This window comes from Sylvia atricapilla, chromosome 16 (assembly GCF_009819655.1).
Source record: "Sylvia atricapilla isolate bSylAtr1 chromosome 16, bSylAtr1.pri, whole genome shotgun sequence".
Taxonomy (NCBI): Eukaryota; Metazoa; Chordata; class Aves; order Passeriformes; family Sylviidae; genus Sylvia; species Sylvia atricapilla.
The window spans coordinates 9,879,043-9,897,380 of record NC_089155.1 but is presented as its reverse complement, the minus strand read 5'-3'; the positions used below and the strand labels follow the sequence as shown (position 1 = coordinate 9,897,380).

At 52.3% G+C, this 18,338-nt stretch overlaps 1 protein-coding gene across 3 annotated transcripts; it reads right to left on the bottom strand.

Annotated features, from left to right (window-relative positions):
* Positions 1 to 1,318: 1,318 nt before the first annotated feature.
* Positions 1,319 to 14,399, bottom strand: GATA5 (GATA binding protein 5). 3 transcript variants are annotated; one of them, XM_066330880.1, is made up of 7 exons: positions 14,060 to 14,399; positions 12,818 to 13,417; positions 10,425 to 10,591; positions 4,856 to 4,981; positions 3,811 to 3,898; positions 3,171 to 3,295; positions 1,319 to 2,196 (listed from the first exon to the last, which is right to left on the bottom strand). In XM_066330880.1, the coding sequence occupies exons 2-7, from the start codon at positions 13,335 to 13,337 to the stop codon at positions 2,047 to 2,049; spliced, it is 1,176 nt and encodes a 391-aa protein (XP_066186977.1). In that variant the 5' UTR covers positions 13,338 to 13,417; positions 14,060 to 14,399; the 3' UTR covers positions 1,319 to 2,046. The 3 variants fall into 3 exon arrangements, with proteins under 3 accessions (XP_066186977.1, XP_066186975.1, XP_066186976.1); XM_066330878.1 differs by having other exon boundaries at positions 1,319 to 2,202; positions 14,060 to 14,383; XM_066330879.1 differs by lacking the exon at positions 14,060 to 14,399 and having other exon boundaries at positions 1,319 to 2,202; positions 12,818 to 13,695.
* Positions 14,400 to 18,338: the final 3,939 nt, after the last annotated feature.

Genomic DNA, 18,338 nt, shown 5'->3' with positions numbered 1-18,338 from the left:
ATGACTTGTGCTGCTCTGCCTTTTTTTTTTTTTTTTTTTCTGCCTGTAAATTTTGGGGTTTGGGGAGCTGCCCAGGAGCACTGGTCAGGGCTCTGCTGCCTCTTGCCAGCCTGTGCCTTGACACGTCACCTCGGGCGCCGGCAGGTCGCCTGAGCTTGGGCCACATCAGCCATTTCCCTGCCTCCCAGAGGCACACTTTGGGCTGGATTTGGGATGCTGTACCCCGCCAGCCCCTGGCTTATCTGTTGCCTGGCTGTGCCTGGCTCTGCTGCGGATGTTGGCCGGCCAGAGAGTGGAAAAACAAACGGTGGAGATGTGGATCCATGGTCAGAGCCTGGCCCTGCAAACATGGTGTGCCAGCGCTGGGCCTGGCACTGGAGGGATGCCATTCCATGACAGCCTTTGCCCTGGCACTGGAGCCTGGCATCCTGCAGGCTGCTAACGAAGCTCTGGAGGCACAAGAAATATTCCTCTAAAGACAATGTCCATCGATGAGCTTTGATAAAAGTGTGGCTTGCACCCCCACCATGCCTGCACAGACCTGCAGGGCACCAGTGCTCCCCCGTGCCTGGAGCATCTCCTCTCCTCCAGCAAGGGTGGCATGGTGGAAAGCATCATCCTCCATCTCAGCTGAACTGTGACTTGCTGTCAGATTCACTCTCCCTGATCCTCTTTAGCTTGTTGTTTATAATAAAAATCAAGTGATCCATCTCTTCTGACAAGAGGAAGAGTTGCTCCAGGAAGCCCTGGACAGGTCAACTTCTATATTAAGGAACTATTACTTGACAGTTTCCTGGCCATAAATAGCCATACAGCGAGGCTGGGGATTTTATTTAGAAATAGCAAATAAAGCAGGCCATAAGTAACTCTGTGACCTTGCTCTCCCCTCATTTCCCACCCATCTCTCCTCTTCAGTAGGGTCCATTCCTCATCCCCAGGTTCCTTGGGACATTCAGGACCCCCATTTCCCGCTTCTGAGATGCTGCAGAAACATGTTACTGCCAGCTTTTGGAACTGTGATGTGGGTTTTGCATCACTGAAGAATTTTTTGCTACATCTCAGCTCCAAGAAATTGTTTTCTACCTGGCTTTCATTAAATAATTTAAAAGTAATCTACTCTGCATGGCTGAAAGCTGGAAATCTTCCACTCAAAACATCCCCAAAACTGAATTCAAAGAATTACACCTCCAACACACCCCTTATTTTTCAGTCCCTCAAGCCTTTCTTTTAAGTTTTGGAGGACTAACTTCTGATTTTCTAATGCTCAGACTTGGCAGCATCAAAACCAATCAGGAAATACAAAAGAAAAACCCCAGCATTTTAGTATTCTTTTATTATTGGGAGGTTTTGACCACTTTTGTCATGTCGTTTGCCTAAAATAATAATGAAAACCTCTTTGTTTGGAGCTGGAAAGGGAAGAGCAGCGTGTTTATTTAATGTATGACTCATCAGCTCAGTGTTGATACGCAAAACGCTTCAGAAGCTAACACTCTATAGAGATGATAGTTTTTAATATAAAACAGTAAATGTTTAAAACAACCATTCTTTTTTTTTTTTTTCTTTTCTTTTCTTCCTGTTGTGGCCAATAAAACATAAGGCAGGGCCACGTAGCTTACATTTTAATAAAATTAAGTTATTTGGTGCCATGTTTTTACAGTCTTTTATTGGAAAGTGGAGTAAATTGCACACAGTGGAGTCATAGGAGGGAGAAATCACTGCGAATAAACATAGATTCTGGGATGCATTTATTTGCTGGTTTCATCTCAGAGGAGGAAGGCTTTCCCCAGGAAAATAGAGGCAGCCCTGGTGTTCCAGCCTTGGGAAGGCAGTCCTGGGTCTCTCTGGGGAAGGATGAGTTTTTAGGGACCTGGTGCCACACTGGGGTCATCCCAGCCCCATCCCAGCTGGCGTTTTCCACGGGCATCCTCCGAGAGAAACCTGTCCTGTGGCTGCGGCTCCTTCCTCGCAGTCCCGCTGGGGCAGCTCATCCTCCTGCCTGTCTGACAGCTGAAAACATTGGTCCTCTCTGCTGGAGGCTGGGGCCTCCTAGGCCAGGGCCAGGGCACACCAGGAGTCCTGCCGGAGGGGCACGCTCAGCCCAGGCTGCGGGGCCATGCTGCTGCTGGAGAAGCTGTAGTCCTCGGGTTCGAACTTGAACTCGCCGTGGCCGCCGGCCAGCGCCTCGTCCGACTGGCTCTGTGCCTGCCCCGGGGAGGGAAGCACAGGGGAGTCAGGAAACCTGCCACTAGCACTGGTGTCATAGTGCACAGGCAGGACTAGGATGGGTTGTGAGCACACAGGGTGGGTTATCCCTGCTGCTACAGTTCCCTTCGGAGCAGCCCGGAGCTGGGCAAGGGAGGATGTTGTATTCCCTGCAAGCACAGTGACCAGGCAGAGAACAGGGCCCATCTGCATTTATTGGTTGACTGAATATTTGTCAGTGAATAGTTTGGAGATTGTTAGGTGCATGCGTATTTTTTCAAAGCACAGCACAAACCAAATTTCTTGGTTTCAAACCAAAAAACACCCAACCTTATCCCGCATGGTGTAACCAGTGCACCAGGCCCTTGGGTGCTGGGGCTGAGCTTCCCCTCCATACAAACATGTCCAGCTCAGGCAGGACATGACTTAGACTCATAAAGACAGTGTTGGGCCTCAAAATTTTTTATCTGTGGGTTGATTTAGAGCCTTTTTCTTCCTATATCAAGGTGAAATAGCAACCAGACCCTAAGAAAAGCTTGGGACAGAAGTGGAGCCTCTCACAGCATCACAGCTCTGTGGTCACCAAACACCTCAGGGCTATAAGGGGCAGATAACACATGCCCAGGGAGCCTTTTCTTGGGAGCTACAGAGGATTCCAGCCTTTCATGATGGGAGATGGGAATTAAACTCAGCTCTGCACAGAAGCCACAGCAGAGCCTGGACATCCTGCAGTTCTCCACTGTGGGATGAGAGATCCCATGGGAAGCCAACAGGCTGGAGACCTTTCTCATCCACAGCATCTTGGCTCATGCTCCCTGCTCTCCTCAGCCTGCGGGAGTCCACCAGGCTGGTGGCCACAGTGCAATGAATTAATTGCTTCACCTCATCAAGGGCCCCCAGGAGAGCAGCCATGGAGGTGTGTGGATCCCCCACCCCGGCAGGGGATGGCCCTGGGCCCTGTCCCTTACCTGGGACACCGACACGATGGTTTGTCCGGGGTACTGTGAGGTTGTGCTGGGCTCTGACTTTAAAGTGACTGTGCTGTCTGAGTTGGTAATGGAAGAAGGGGAGTTGGTGGCCGAAGTTGTGGATCCTGGAAGACAATTGGTAGAGGGTGGTGAAGCAATGTAGGTGCAAATCTGCTCTTAAAGATATTTATATTTTAACAGCAACCATGACGTCTCACAGCATGTGTTTTCTTTCTACCACATCTGTGTCAGAAAACATTTTGTATTAGGCTGTCAAGATGCTGATGGAGGAGATGCGACCCTTTCACAATCTGTCAGTGGTTTTTTCCCTTTATTCAATTTAGCCCAAATCTGCTCAAACATGAACACTGCTGCACTGGAGCCCACAGCCCAGAGGAACCTCACACAAATATGACAGCACTGAGATTTGCACAGAGCATCTTCCTATCACACGAGGTCTATTCAGAAATACAGACCCCAGATCCAAAGCAATCACCAAGGAAAAATTCTTGTTATTTTCTAATTATCATAATTTCATATATATATTCATAATTTCAATAATTATAATAATTTCCTGCAGAAGAAGAAACACTGTGAACTGTGCTCCAAGATGCCAGGATGGATGATAACAGCACTGTACCTGTTGAGGCTTTGCCTTTGGTAATGTTTTTAGGCTTCCTTTTCCTCGTCTGGATGCTTTCCTTTTTCATGGCCAGAGGTCGTGGTACCTTGACATTCATAAAGTTTGAAATCATTAATATTGTATTTTACTCAGCTCCTTCCCACATGTGTTGCTCTCTTATTTCTGTGCTGTAGCTCATGCAAAGCACCTAAAGTCCTTGTCCTTCACTAAGAGCTATTTTTCTCTGCATCAGGCCTTGGCTGGAAGATATATAAGGTTAACAGCTAAGGCTTTCCCACAAATTTTGTTTTTTCCTTTATTTCCTATTTTTCTTTTCCTGATTTATTAGTGACCTTTGTGACAGGGCCCTATTAAATTACAGTGGCAGACTGAGAGCCTACAGGGCTCAGAGGGAATGGGCACGGGGCAAAGAGTCTTGATGGAGGGATGGAGTCTCCTTTGGCTGGTGGACATGTCACCAGCAGCTCCCACCCTCTGTGGGTAAATGTTATCAGCCAACCTCCAATGTGTGCACCTCAGCCTCCTTCACACATTCTCAACTAGGACATAGAGAAGAAATATGCTCCTTATCTCAGTCTGGGTTTGGGGAGCTTCAGCCTCCACCTACTGGAGCCTGGTAAGCTTTTATTTCATGGAATCCTAGGATGGTTTGGGTTGGAAGGCATCTTAAAACTCCAGCTTCATGTAGATGTAGTTCCAGTTCCTCTGCCATGGGCAGGGACACCTTCCACTATCCTAGGCTGCTCCAAAGCCTATTCAGCCTGGCTTTGGACACTTCCAGGGATGGAGCATCCACATGTCTGGTCAAGCTGAGAGGATTCTAACACGCCCTCAGCCTCACCCTGGAGAACCCCAGTAGACTGAGCTTTTAACTGCTCAGGGAGATGGGATTGTGATACAGCAATAGATTGTGCTACAGCTCTAGACTCCACTCTTCTGGGTCCAGCCTAGAGGCTGGTCCTCCCAGAGCTGACCTCCTAGAGCTGCAGGGCAATGATCCCAAACCCCAGAGGGTCCCTCCCAGTGTGGATGTGCTCCTCACCCCGTGCAGCTTCATGTACAAGCCGCAGGCGTTGCAGACGGGCTCGCCCTCGGCGTTCCTCCTCCACAGCGTGGTGTTGGTGGTGTGGCAGTTTGTGCAACACAGGCCAGCACGTCTCGAGGAGGACTTCAAAACAAGGAACAAACACGTGAGTGCACACGCAGGACTGCTGAACTGGGAAGTTTCCTTCCCTATGGAATCTCCAAGTACGCCACATTCCCGGAAAATGAGCCGAATTCAGATCAAAGAAATTACATTCAAATGAGATCACTCTAATTTGCAAGTGTTTGTTTGGTTTGGGCCTTTTTATTTGTTTTGGTTTGGAGGGTTGGGGTTTTTTTGGTTTTTGGGTTTTTTGTTGGTTTGTTTTTTTTTTTTTAATTATTATTATTATTATTATTAGTTTCTTTGAGATTGATAAACTGGAAAATTTCCTTGCAATTCATTTCACAAACTTCCAGCAAATCTGCTGGAAGTGATCAGGACTCAGAGCATAGACAACTTCCCTCCAGGACATCAACTCAGATGGAAAAAATGGAAAATGCCAGCTGGGCTTTAAATGCACGAAGAAAACTCATGCTTTAAGTGAACTCTTTGGTTTTCTTGCACTCAGAACTACCACTAATGTCAGAAACATCCCAATTAATCTCTGGGTTAAGACAACTGGAATCAATTGGCTGAACTGAGGAGAACCAAACTGAATTGGTCCATGATGAGACCAGGGAGGTTATTCTTCAAGTCTCACAGATAATCTGTTCTCTTACACGCTGTAGAAATACCCTGCAGGCATTAATTAATGACATATTTTGTGAGTGCAGTGATTGCTGGCTCTTAAATATTAATAATTCCAAATGGAGAAGGAAGATATTCTGGCAGAAGCAGCAAACTAATTTCTGACAACTTCCCTGCAAGCTGCTGGAAAATTCACATCTCTCTTTATACAGACTTGTCAACTCAATAGGCATTTCATTTGAGAGTCTTTTAACACCAGGTATTGAAACTATTTTCGTAAAAGACCTCACTGAGTGTAGGATACTCGTGGCATAAGTAATATCTCAGGCTCTCCACATTCAGGTGTCTAAATACGTTCTTAAGCTACCAGAAAAATTACTTTGAATCCACTCAAAGGCAGACAAAAGGTGATGGAGGCAATAAAGAACTCCCTGTTTGTTTATTTTTCCATTATTGCTTGATATCCTGACTGAGCAATATAACGAATGAGGTGGGAAGAGGAGGAATAAAAATGAAATGTTTTTACAAGGTTAGCAGTCAAATAAAGATCAGCTTTGAATTTCAAGAGGTACAAGTGACATGCCCTAGGTTTGATTCACTCGTTGCTCAGCAAAGAGGTCTCAGCAACTATTTGCAAATAATGGCATCACTTTGGGAATTATTTAGCTTGCAAGAAATAACCAGGCAAAAATAATAATACACCAAAGTGTGAGCTGACAAGCCTGGCACAGAGGATGAGGCAGCAATCTTTGTCCCTGATGTGGGACATGGTGTCACAGCAAGATCCTGGGGCCCTTTAGAGCCTTTCAGCTGCCAGGGCTGTGCTGCTCTTCCCTGGACCCACGAGGGGCCAAGGCTCTGACGGCAGCAGAGGGAGGTGCTCAGCATCTTGAGGCAGGAGATGCTTCATCCCTGAAGGATGGAGGGATTTTGAGGTCCCATCCTGCTGTGGGCACGGATGGGAATTTGGAGCCACTCAACCCTGGGATAACTGTGCCTGCTGAAATCTGTCCTCACCTGCACATGGGGAAAGAGCAGTGCAAAGCCCTTTGGAAAGCGTCAAATTTTCTGGGCCACCACAGGTCCCTGCCAGGGAGAGACACACACCCTGTTTCACAGGGTGCTTTGTCTGCAGCTTGCAGATGTGACAGAGGTGACAATCCTGTGGCTCTGGTGGCCCAAAGACAACACCAGCTTCACCAGAGCTCTGCCCACCCTGCCAGCACTGGGTCACAACCTGCCTCCTGCTGGGACAGTGACAACTGCCTTCTGGGCATCCTGAATGTCACTCTGCAGGCTGGCTCCTCTTTGCACAGCCAGGGAGAGAAGAAACCATCCTGCATCACCAATATTACAATTTAAACCTCAGAAACCCCAGGGGAACCTTCCCCTGCACCACAACCTGCCAGTTTAGCGAGAAAGACACACTCAAGGCTACCATTGCTCACTGAAGGACGAAGGTACAATACATTATTGCTGGTTTCCCAGCAATTCTCTTGAAAGAAAATGCATTTCTGCCTGCCTCCACCCCACTGCTTTTGTACCATTCTGACCTTGTCTAGGAAGTTGTTGACTTCAACATTGTGCTCAGTGTTTATTTATACAAATGCACCGTACACTGAAACAAAAACTCTTCACAGACCTGGCTTGACAGCCAAGTGCTGCTGATAAGCTCACGGAATGGTCACTTGGTGTCTATTGAATTAACTGTGTGTGAGAGCTGCTTGGAGAGCCCCAAAAATTCAAAGCCAGCAGGGAAGGTCCTTCTGAGGGAGATAAAGCTGTCAGGGACTTTGCTTCACCTCCTTTTCAAAGGTGGAAAAGAAACCACAGTGTTTCACAGGAAAAAAAGCCCAAGAAACGACACTGAACTCCAAGATTGAATCAATACTTCTATGCCTTCATTTCCAACAGATTCGAGGGGTCCTGTGGTTTACAGGAAAGAAGTTATAGCAAAGTGTGCTGAGATATCTGGGCTCAACTCCTGAAAGTGAGGAACTCAGATGCTCAGAGCCAAAGGCAGTAGCATCCTCTGAGATTTGTCTTTGTTACTACAGCTCTGAGCAAACCTGCACCTTGGAGGACGAGCGAGCAGTAAGAACTGAGGAACAGAAGAAAACCAAGGCACACACCATGAGAAGTCTCTGGGATCCTATTCGACTGTCCCAGGGCTGTGATACATCCCATCCCCACCTTCCCCAAAAGTGTCACCAAACCCACTGTGCTTTGCCAACTGTAAAAAAGGACAGGCTGAAAAAATTCCTAAAAATTCCTCCTGTGCTGAGGTGGAAAAATATTCTTTGAGCCAAGCTGAAAGAATTCACTCCAGGTTGGTTCTTCAGCTCTGGGTGCTGTGGGCGGATCCCTGAGCACAGGACAGACACTGCATCTCCCCCCCAAGCTCCCCTGTGCAGAACCCCTCCTAATGGGGGAAATTGCATCTGCTGTTCAACTTCACCAGCTGCTCCTGCTTTCAAAAGCGATTTGGATTTTCAGACTAGGTCTAAGACACCATCTTGTGAAACACACCAAAAAGCTTTAGCTAGATAGGCTGCTGCCTAAAATGAAGTGCTGCCTCCATCCTCCTCTAACACAAACCCTTTCTGATGAGAGCCACAGCCTTTTGAATCCAGACACAGGCTGGAGCAGAGTGGCTGTCCCTGCTGTGTAGAGGATGTTGCCCTTATCTAAAAAAAAAAAAAAAAAAAAAAAAAAAAAAAAAAAAAAGGGAAACAAAAAATAAAGTGGAAACTACACTCCTGCTGCTCTCAATCTGCCATGCAGGAGCAGGCTGAGCTGCAAGACATCATTCCCACAGTGTTATCGGGCCGTGCTGGGTTCTCTTCTGGGGGACTTTGCTTTGTGAAAGCAGAAGTCAGAATAACTCCCAGCGCAGTGTCTACGTACAGAACAAAGGTCGTAACGTAAAGGATGAAAGCAACCATTTCTCTTTCCTGTGTCTGCATTTCACTGCCCTGTGAAAACTGATTTCACTGTTCCTACAGCCACAGAGTCACTGCATTCACTGCTCTGCTCCCTGAGCTGGCATCCTCTTGCCCATCATCAGTAGATTCCTCTTCTACCAGAAGGGCAGCACTTGCTGCAACAGGACATTTCACATCCTTGGGAAAACCCAAGGTTTCAAAGCATTTCATTCTAAAGTCAGAATGGGAAGACAGAGTTGAACCCCGTTTTCTAATCCATAAACCAAAATCCCCTCCTGTATTTCAACCCTAGCAAAGGGCTTCCCCTGGACAAGAATCAGCTCTTTCATTTAAGCTTCATCATTGTTGTATTTATTTCCAAAATAATAAAAAAGATTAGAAGTACTTTGGTAATTCCCAATTATATTTGCTCATCCCTGGGAAACAGTCCTAATTCTGCAAACCAGCATTTTCCATCAGAAAACTTTGTTGAAATGTTTGTTGAAAAATGCCTGATGGGTGCTATAGATGAGGCTCAGGCAGGGTGCAGGCAGTGCACGGCTGTCTCTATTCCCATGTGCTGAAATAAAACATGGAATAGCAACGAGATGTCTCCAATTCCCTCAGGGAAAAGCTACCCAAAAATCCCCTAGAAATTAATCCAGCGACACATTTCAATGCCAGTCTGAAATGCAGGGTTGGATTTGAGCTGGTTTGCACCTCTCTCTATGCACAGGTCGTGTTTGCTGTGAGGAAATCAGCAGAGTAACTCCGATTTGCGGCACAGCAGTGACCGAGGGTTCAGATTTAATGCCATCACATTTAAGGAGACAGAAGAATTTTGGAGAGACAGGCAAATCCTGTTGGATAATGCTGAATGCTTCACACAAATGCCTTGATTTTAATGTGCTGAACAAAACAAGGGGTTTTTCCACCGAGCTACTACTCATTTCATTTTGCAGATCCAGAGCTACATTTCTGAATCAAAATGAAACATCTTGCTCAATCTCATCTTTTTTTTTTTCTTTTTTTCCTGACTGATTTTCATGCACAGAAACTTGTCACTTTCGGGTTATTGCTAATAATTTGTTTTGCAATACAGAAAAATAACTGCAGGAATACAGTGAAAGCCCAGGGAGCTCCCAGCTGTTCCCCAGCACGGCTCCAACAAACATCCTGTTTGTAATGACGGCGTCTGATGACAAGCTCTAAAACCAAAACTGTTACCACCAAATTTAAACATCCCAAAGCCACTCCACAAAAAAAAAAAAAAAAAAAAAAAAAAAAAAAAAAAAAAAAAGAAGGATGTGTCTTTCCTCTCCCACCATGGGATCCCAATTGGAGGAAGCCAAATATTCCATTGACAGAGGCAATTAATGCTTTAAACAGCAGGGAAACTGGGAGCTGCCAAACCCCAAATTATTCCCCTTAGGGAGGGTGAAGGCAGTGGGGAGCAGGGCCTCATCCTGCTCCCGTTGTGAGCAGCCACAAACCCACTAGGCCAGATGAGGACCAGCCCTGCCTCCTGTTCAACTGCTCTGCCTAGACCGTGTCTGTCTGCATGGAGAACTAGGTAATAATAATAATAACAATAATAATAATAATAGAATACAAAGAAAAACACCCACGGCAGGAACAGAGCCAGGGGAAGCCCATAGGGTCCTGACCACAGGCAAGAGTGATTGTTCCTGCTCAGCTCTTGTCTCCCACTTGTGCCAGGACAGAAACCCTCTGACTTCATCCCATTCCGCCTGACCCCAGCCCGTTCTGTGCTGCAGCAAGGGCGTCCTGGCATTTAATCTGTGGCAAAACAGGGGTTCAAACAGACCCTAACACAAGTACCGAGACCCCAACAAGCACCCAGCTCCTGCCCTCCAGCCAAGCCCGGGTGGAGCGGCGTTTCCTTCTCTTACCAGCCTCTTCTGCGGCTTGAGCGGCCGGTTGATGCCGTTCATTTTGTGGTAGAGCCCGCAGGCGTTGCACAGGTAGTGGCCGGTGCCGTCCTTCCTCCAGAGCGGCGTGGACATGGCTCCGCAGTTCACACATTCCCGGCCGTCCCCGGGGAACTCCTCCAGGTACTCTGGAATTAAGGATGTGAGCGTCAGGAGCCATCCCCAGCGCACCGGGATGTTCCCGGGGACTCCGGGGAGAGGGTCTCCAATCCTCTGTGCCTCAATAATAAAGGAAATCCCTGTCCGGAGGGGGTTTACCTCCACCCTAAAAGTGCGACCCAAACCTCTTATTATCTCCAAGCCATAATATTGTAATATTTTTCTCGAAGACCGCCTATTGCCCCATCCCTTACCCCCAAAACGCCAAAGGGCTGAACATGGCTGGGGTGACTGGGATGGGGAGGCGCAGGGTCATCAGCGGGAGAGTGCGATTTTAGGGTGCAAAAATAAATGGTAGAGGGGATAAAATGGGACGATTTTGCTGATTTCCATCACGAAACACACCCAGGGGCTGGCCGGGAGGGACGGCCCGGCCGGGGAAGGCTCTGAGCTGCCCGCCGAGAGATGCCGGGCTACACCCGCGGGGATCCCGAGCTCCTCGGGACAGCATCACCGTCTGCCTGAGGCCCCAGTTCCTGCCAAGAGAGGCTCTTCCTCAATTTTTCTGTCCCCGGGAAAAGAGAAAAATCCAGGGAAGGAGGCGCGGAGCACAGTCCGTGGTCCATCCCTGCCCCGAGCACGGCTCAGCGGCAAACGGGCAGCCCGAAGCGAAACCGGGACAACTCTCAGTCGAGAGTCGGGAATAATTTTCCTCCCTATCGCTTTCCCCCCTCTTTTAAAAAAATAGCTTTTTCTTCTTGTTCTTTTCTTACGAGGAAAAATAACTTTTAATTTTTTTTTTTTTTTTTTTAAATCTTCGATTGGGTTAATAATGATGCAACGGAAAGAAAAAAGGAAAAAGAGCAAAAATTTAAAAGGGATGAAATGGAAAATAGAAATAAAATGTAAAGAGAAGGGGTAAAATTTTTTGCAGTAATTCACTGAATTAAAAAAAAAAAAAAGAAAAAAAAGGGAAAAAAAGAAAAAAAAAAAAAAAGAAGAAAGAATAGTTTAGGGTACTTAAGAGAGTTTACACTATCCAAGAGCAAAAATAAACGGCAGAGAGGACGGCAGCCACTATCCTGGATCCTAAAGCACCGAATTCAAAGCGCGGAAAAGATTTTCTGAGGCATCACCTCCCTCAGCAGGACGATCCTTTCCCGCACAATGCAAAGGATTTTCACAAAGAGAAAACCCTGGAAATGAACCGCTGCCCAGCACCTCCGGCGTGGGAGGAAAAGCCGAGCCGGGAGGGAGCTCTGTGGCGAGGGGATTCCTTCCCTGCTTTAACTTTGTTCTTGGGGTGAAGATAAGATAATTCGGTTCACCGCAGTAAAGATGATAACGCGGCTGAGATCTTGAAGTGGCTTTTAAAGGACTTTGCAAACCACAGCCGGAGGAGGCTGGTGGAGTGCCCCCGGCGTTATAAACCCCGCGCACGAAGAGCCCTGTTAAATCAAGCCCAAAACTTTATTTGCTCAGAGCTTGGTTTAAAGGGACTCTCGGTGCGGGTGCAAAGGAATTGAAGTTTATTGTTCAACGCCTGAGAGCCTTTCGGTGTCTCCCCAAAGGCCGCAGAGCAATGCAGCTGCGGACCTGTTTGGGCGAAGGCAAATGAGGAGACCGAGAGTCTGTTCAAATATAAACTAATTTACCACAATAAATTACTTAAAAGAGAGGGAGCTATAAATCTGCCCCGCTAATTTAAACACAAGGGTAAGTATTGAAGCACAGGCACAAAGTCGATATTGTGGGAAGGAGATATCGAGGGGGCGGTGGTGGAGTGGGGAGGGAAGGGGTTGAACGGCCTCTGCTTCTCTGTCCTCCGGGGGAATTGCTCTGCTTTGAAACGTGGTCTTTGCCCTTCTTATCCCACCCCCCTCCCTTATCCCACCTCTGTCCAGGGTCAGCCGCACATTGCCCGTTCCCGGACCATCTCCCCATCCCTGGATACAATCATCCTCTCCTCTCCCGTCGGGGCTGCCGGCGGGACAGCTCATCCCGGGGCCGCACCACCGACACTGAGGGGATGGGGTACGGGATTGGGATTGGGATGGGGTATGGGATTGGGATGGGGTACGGGATTGGGATTGGGATGGGGTATGGGATTGGGATTGGGATGGGGTATGGGATTGGGATGGAGTACGGGATTGGGATGGGGTACGGGACTGGGATTGGGATGGGGTATGGGACTGGGATGGCCATAGCTCCCACCCGGCACCCCGAGACCTCTCCGAAGGGAAGCAGCCACCTACCGAAAGTGGACCTGCGGCCGGGCAAGGCCGCCTGCCTCGTCTGCAGGCTGTGCAGCACGCTGCTCTCAAAGTGTCCGGCCGTCCAAGAAGGCGGTATCTCGGGGGTCACGTAGGCGGGGTAGGGGCTGGAGTAGGACCCGTTAACGGAGCGCACCAAGGCGTTGCCGTACTGCTCCCGGCCCCCGCCGCCCAGCAGCAGGGGCCCCTGGTAGGCGCCGTCGCGGCCCGAGGGGCTGCTGCCCGGCGGGCTGTGCGAGTACGAGAAACCCGACGGCGGGTGGGGGCTGCCGGCGTTGAAAGCCGCGGCCTCGCCGCCGCTCTGCCCCCAGCCCGGGGGGTTGCCGAGGTGGCTCTGGTGCGGCTCGCAGCCTTGCAGGTAGGGCAGCGTCTGGAGGACGGAGGGCACCCGAGTGGTGGGCACGTAGACGGGCGAGCCGGCCGACGAGTGGAGGAAGTTGCTGGAGTCGTGGGAATAAGCCGACTGGCCATGGTTGGGGGTGAGGGCCAGACCCTGATACATGTTCCGTCCTCGGCGGCGGCGGCTGCTCAGGGCCCGGCCGGCTGCGGCCCGGCGGTGCCGAGGGGCTCACTCAGAGGAACCTGCAGGAGAAGAGACAGCAGCGAGCTGAGACCCCGCACACACCGGCCACCCGACGGCCTTTCCCGCGCCGAATATGCCCCTTCCTTGCCTCAAGCAGGAGGTGAAATTTGTAATTTTTTTTTCTCTTTGTTCTGTTTTCTTTTAAATTTTCCTCTGAGCCACGGCGAGAATTAACCTCCTTGGAACGGGCAGTGACCCTTCCGGCACCTCTCCCCTCCCCGCCGCCCGCCTGGGCACCTCCAAAAGGCCGGAAAAACACTCCAACAATTAATTTTCTTTTTCCCCAATAGCATTTCCCTTCCTGTCCTTTTTTTTTGGCTGGATCTGTGTTTTTTTTTTTTTTTTTTTTTTTTTTTTTTTCCCCAAACGCAGGCCCTGGAGCGCAGCTCGGGGCCTTGTTGGCGAGGATGTGGCCGGCTGCGGCCCCTCGGGTTCCCTGCGGGAGCGGGGTCCCGGCGGATCTGAGCGGAGATCCAGGACAGGGAGCATCCCCGGTGTCCCCCAGCCACCAGCGCTGCCGCTTTCCTGTTAAAACGCGCAATAACCCTCGGGCAGGCCTCTCCGTGCGGCCGGGGGGCTTCAGCCGCCGAAGCCCGCAAGAGCATCCCACCCCGGCCCACTCGTCCCGCACAGGTACTCACATGGCAGCGTGCCGGGAGCGGAGCCGGGCATGGCCGTGGGGGCATGGAGCTGTGCTCAGACCATCCAGGGAAATCCCAGGAAAATAAAAATAACAATTAAAAAAAAACCCAAAAATACAATGAAGTTCACGGGCGAGGCAGGAGAAAAACCAAACCGGCAGGCCCCCCTGGAAGAGAGGAGCTGCCCTTCCCCGAGTGTCCCCTCTGTCGCCTCCCCGTCTCCCGTGGGTGCGTCCCTGGCTGCGCCCGGCGGGGAAGTGGCGGCTCTGGCTCTGGCTCGGGCTCTTTACGGCGGCCCCGGTGCGGGACGGCCCACGTGACGGCCGGCGGGGCAGCCCCGGTCCCGGCCGGGATTGGGCGCCTCCCGGCACGGGGGGACGGGATAAGTGCCGCCGGCTCCGCTCCCGGCGGGGGGGACGCGCCCGCAGCCTGCCCCTGGCGCGGGGCCGGGCGGAGCGGGGGCAGGATGCGGCCCCCGGAGCGCCCCGCACCGCCCCGGGCCCGCCGCGGGGATGGAGGTGTCCGCCCGCCCCCGGGGAGGGCTGGGGCTGCCTCCCTGCTTGGCGGGCCCCGCCGCGGTGTTGGGGTTCTCTCCCGCACCCCATCTGGAGGTGATGTCCCCCCCTCGCTCCGGGTCGCCGAGAGATGCTGGGGAAACACACCGAAAACTTCCCGGCGGGGATCTGGGAGCCGAGGGTGAGAGCGGGTGATTTTCTGCTCCGAGCGAGCGCTCCGGTTCTGTTTCGACATAAACCCCATCCTTACGGGGAAGGGGCTGCCCCCGGCCCGCCCTGGCTTTCTCAAGCGGCCCAGGGGCCCGCCGAGGATGTGGCGATGCTCGCAGCCTGCCCGTTCCCCAGTGCCCGGCTCGGCGCGGCTTTGCCGCCTTCGGGAGAGCAGCTCCGGCCCCTCACCGTCCCGTCGGGGCTGCCCCGCTCCCAGGTGCCCTGCTCTTCCCCGGGGAAAGCAGCAGAGGGAAGGGTCCTCCTCCCTGCAGCCCCCCGCCCGAGTCATTCTGGGCTAGCGACGGGGACAAGAAAACCCAAAAACCCCCAAAAAACTTCTCCCAGTTGTTCCCCGTCGGCGAGAGCCGGGAACGGACTTCAGAGGGGAATCAGCTCTTAGTCCCAGCAGCCCGCTTACCCCGGGTAATTCAGCCGATTTAACTCTCCTCCCGCACCGGCCAGCGAGGAAACAATTCCATCCTTCCCGGGATTTATTCCCGAAATTATCGCGCTTTTGCACAACGTCGCTGTGCCTCTATCTCCTCCCCAGAGAAACGGGAGAAAACCCTGGGCGAATCTCTCCCGCCGCTCGCTTCATCCCCGGGCAGACAGAATTTGTCACCCGCAGGCCTCGACCGACTGGATCGGGCCCCGCTGGGCCCCGGGAGCCCTCCGGTAAGGCGGCCGGCGCTGCCCGCCCGTGCGGTCCCGGCGCCCGGGGGAGCCCGGTCAGCCTCGCCTCCGCTGGGAGCAGCGCTGCGGGAAGGGTGGGAAATTTCAGCTCCAAAATAAACTGGTGCAGGAATGCCAGCTATTTCCCTCGGAATAATGCAACGCAACTGGCTGGAGATGTATTTATTTGCTCGCGAAAGCGGCCGTTTACGGCTCGCAGGGTATCCCTGTGTCCCTGTGCCCGCAGAGCTAAAAACGAAGAAAACAAAACCAAAACAACCAATTCCCCCACAAACAAACAGAGAAAAACCAAAATACACAAAAAAGGGAGAAAAGTAAGGAGGGGGGAAAAGGACATTTTTAAAACAGGCAGAAAAATAATTTTTTTTTTTTTAATGTGAAAAAGTTATAGAAAAATAAAACAAAAACTCGGGAAGCCCCAGCCCCGCGGCGGCACGGATAAAACCGTACCTACAGAAAACCAACCCCAAACCCTTCGCGGCTGTGGCTGAGCCACCGATAAATCTTCCTTCGTTTCGTTTCGCGTGGGTTTCCCGTTTTCACAATTTCAAGATGTTACTTAACTGTAATTTATTACATGTAATTTTTTTTCAAAAAAATACGTACGAACTGCCCTCTCCGATCGCTTCTGGCGTTCAAATAAATGTGAAAACGTTGAAATAAACGAGGCTCTGCTAAATTCTCAAGGATGTACCCGCTGAGCGTGTTCACGGCGGAGGAAACCACCGTGCCCGAAAACCTGCCTGCGGACCTTCGGCGTGGTCAGATCCATCCAGCTATTGGGTTTTTTGTTTATTTTTTTTTTTTTTTTTTACTAGTTTGTCAACGCGTTTTCCTCTCCGGTGGTGCCGAGGCTGCCGGGCTCTCGCCCCACCGAGGCCGCGGCGGGTCCAAGGAGCGGCTCCTCCCGCAGCCGCGCCAGCAGCGCCCGCGGGCGCGGAGCAGCTCTGGGCAGGTGTTCCCACACCGAGGGCTCCAGCACCGACCCCGGACTGGCCCCGCATTCCAGTCCCCGCTGGGCACCGGCCCGCGCTGTCACCCACGCGTGAGGACCGCGTGTGGCGTGGGAGGCCACGCGGTTTGGGGGGTTTGTAGGATTTTGGGCTGCGATCGGTAAAGGGGGCAGGCAGCGGGCCCGGGGGTCCTCCTCTGTGAGGAAGGCCCCGGTGGGAGATGCTTTATATGAAGCTGGAGGGAAAGTGCCGGCGTGTGAGCGACGGCAGAGTGGATGCCCCGTTCTCAGCCCCCGCACTGCACCGGGGAGGTCACACCGGAGCGGGGGACACGGGGACCCCGGGGCTCTCCCGGTGCTCGGTGTCCCACCGAGGGCACCCCGGCCTTTGGCCGCACACCGCTGCCAAGCTCACCGAGAGGATTAGATGCAAAAATCCTCACACAGCCCCGGTGAGAGGATGCCCGGAATCCCCGATCCCTCTCCTCCATCCCCGTTTGGAGGTGGGACACGCAGGAAGACCTCTCGGGAGGGGCGCACGGCCCTTGCCGGGCTCACGGTCCGTTTGACGGGCAGAGTCGGACCCGGCTCCGCTCTTTCCGGGGCATTCCACCACCTATTTTGGGGGAGTTAGAAAGGGACCGACCTCTCCCGTGCCCCCTCACCGCACCGTCCAGGCACAGCTTGGCTCCGGCTGAGTTCCAGAGGGGCCGGTGCGGCTCGACACGGCCCCGAGGGAGCCCTGACCCCTCCAGGTGAGGCTCCCCCGGGCCGGGACAGACTGCCCGGCGCCCCGGCCCCTCGGCCCTAATCCTGCTCCGGCTGATTTGTGAGTCCTGCGCGGGCCGGACGCGTGGGAGCGTCTTGCGCCGTCCCGGAGGGGGCTTTCGGCTACCCCCGCCCCCACCGAAGAGCCAGGGTGGGGAAAAAAAAAGAAAAGACAAGTGGAGAGAAAAGGGCAGAAACGTTCCCGCTCCTGCTGCACCGGGCAGGGCAGCAAGGCTCACCCCGAGCGTGGAGACATCGGTTACCTTTCCCTTCAGTGCACTGGGAGGTGACAATTAATTATGTCCCCTTTCCTTCCTCTGCTTCCCCCGGGCTGCAGCATCCTCCGCCGGGGGTCAGAGGTGTCTCTGCCCTCGGGGATGCCGGGCAGGGTGAGCTCCGAGGTTAGAACCGAGCCCAGGTTGTGCCCGTGCCGGGCTCTGCCCCGGACCTCCCGCTCAGCCAGCACCGAGCCCGCTCCGATCCCCCCGTCCCGAGCCACCCGGTGCAAAGGGAAACCCATTTATTTCGTCCCTTTAGCCCCAAAGAGTGGCATCGGGCTGCTCCCGGCTCTGCTCCCAGCTCCCAAACGAAGGACAAACTGCTCGGGGGCACAGGAATCTCCCAGGAGGTGCTTCCCCTGCCTGTCAATGAGGGCGATGGGCAGGAGGGGACCAACAGGGTCTATCTCCTGTATCACCCGGTCTCCATTGCCAACATATTCTCAAGTCCACATTCCCAGGTCTGTATCCCTCCATCCTGCCCCCAGCCCCTTCCTACCCACTCTCCAAGGCACGGGCTGGTTCCTGCCCAGGGAACAAGCTCAGGGACCTCCTGCAGTCGAGGCCAGGCTGATTCCAAAGGCAGTGCTGTGAGGGACACAGCCAGGGCTGGGGGAGGCCCCGTCCAGAGAGAGGCTGTGGGCAAGGACTGAGCTGCCCCAGCTCAGCCAGGCAGGGACAGACAGGTTTTGTGCCTGGAAGAGTGAGGGGATGCCAGAGGGCTGTGTCTCAAAAGGGTTAAATAAACAGCAGGGTCTGCCAAAAATATTTATCTCCTGTTATATGCATGTGGCTGTGGCTCTCAGGAAGGACGGCTGTGATAGAGATGGGGGAAAGTATTTGATTTTTCCCCCCTTCTTGGT

Bases quoted from the DNA above. Each gene is read 5' to 3' on its own strand.
- GATA5 (XM_066330878.1), bottom strand. From the start codon at position 13,337: ATGTATCAGGGTCTGGCCCTCACCCCCAACCATGGCCAGTCGGCTTAT. The intron at 4,982-10,424 runs GTAAGAGAAGGA...CTTGTTTTGAAG, and splicing joins TCAAGCCGCAGAAGAGGCTG to TCCTCCTCGAGACGTGCTGG. The intron at 3,296-3,810 runs GTACAGTGCTGT...ATTGTCTTCCAG, and splicing joins CAAAGGCAAAGCCTCAACAG to GATCCACAACTTCGGCCACC.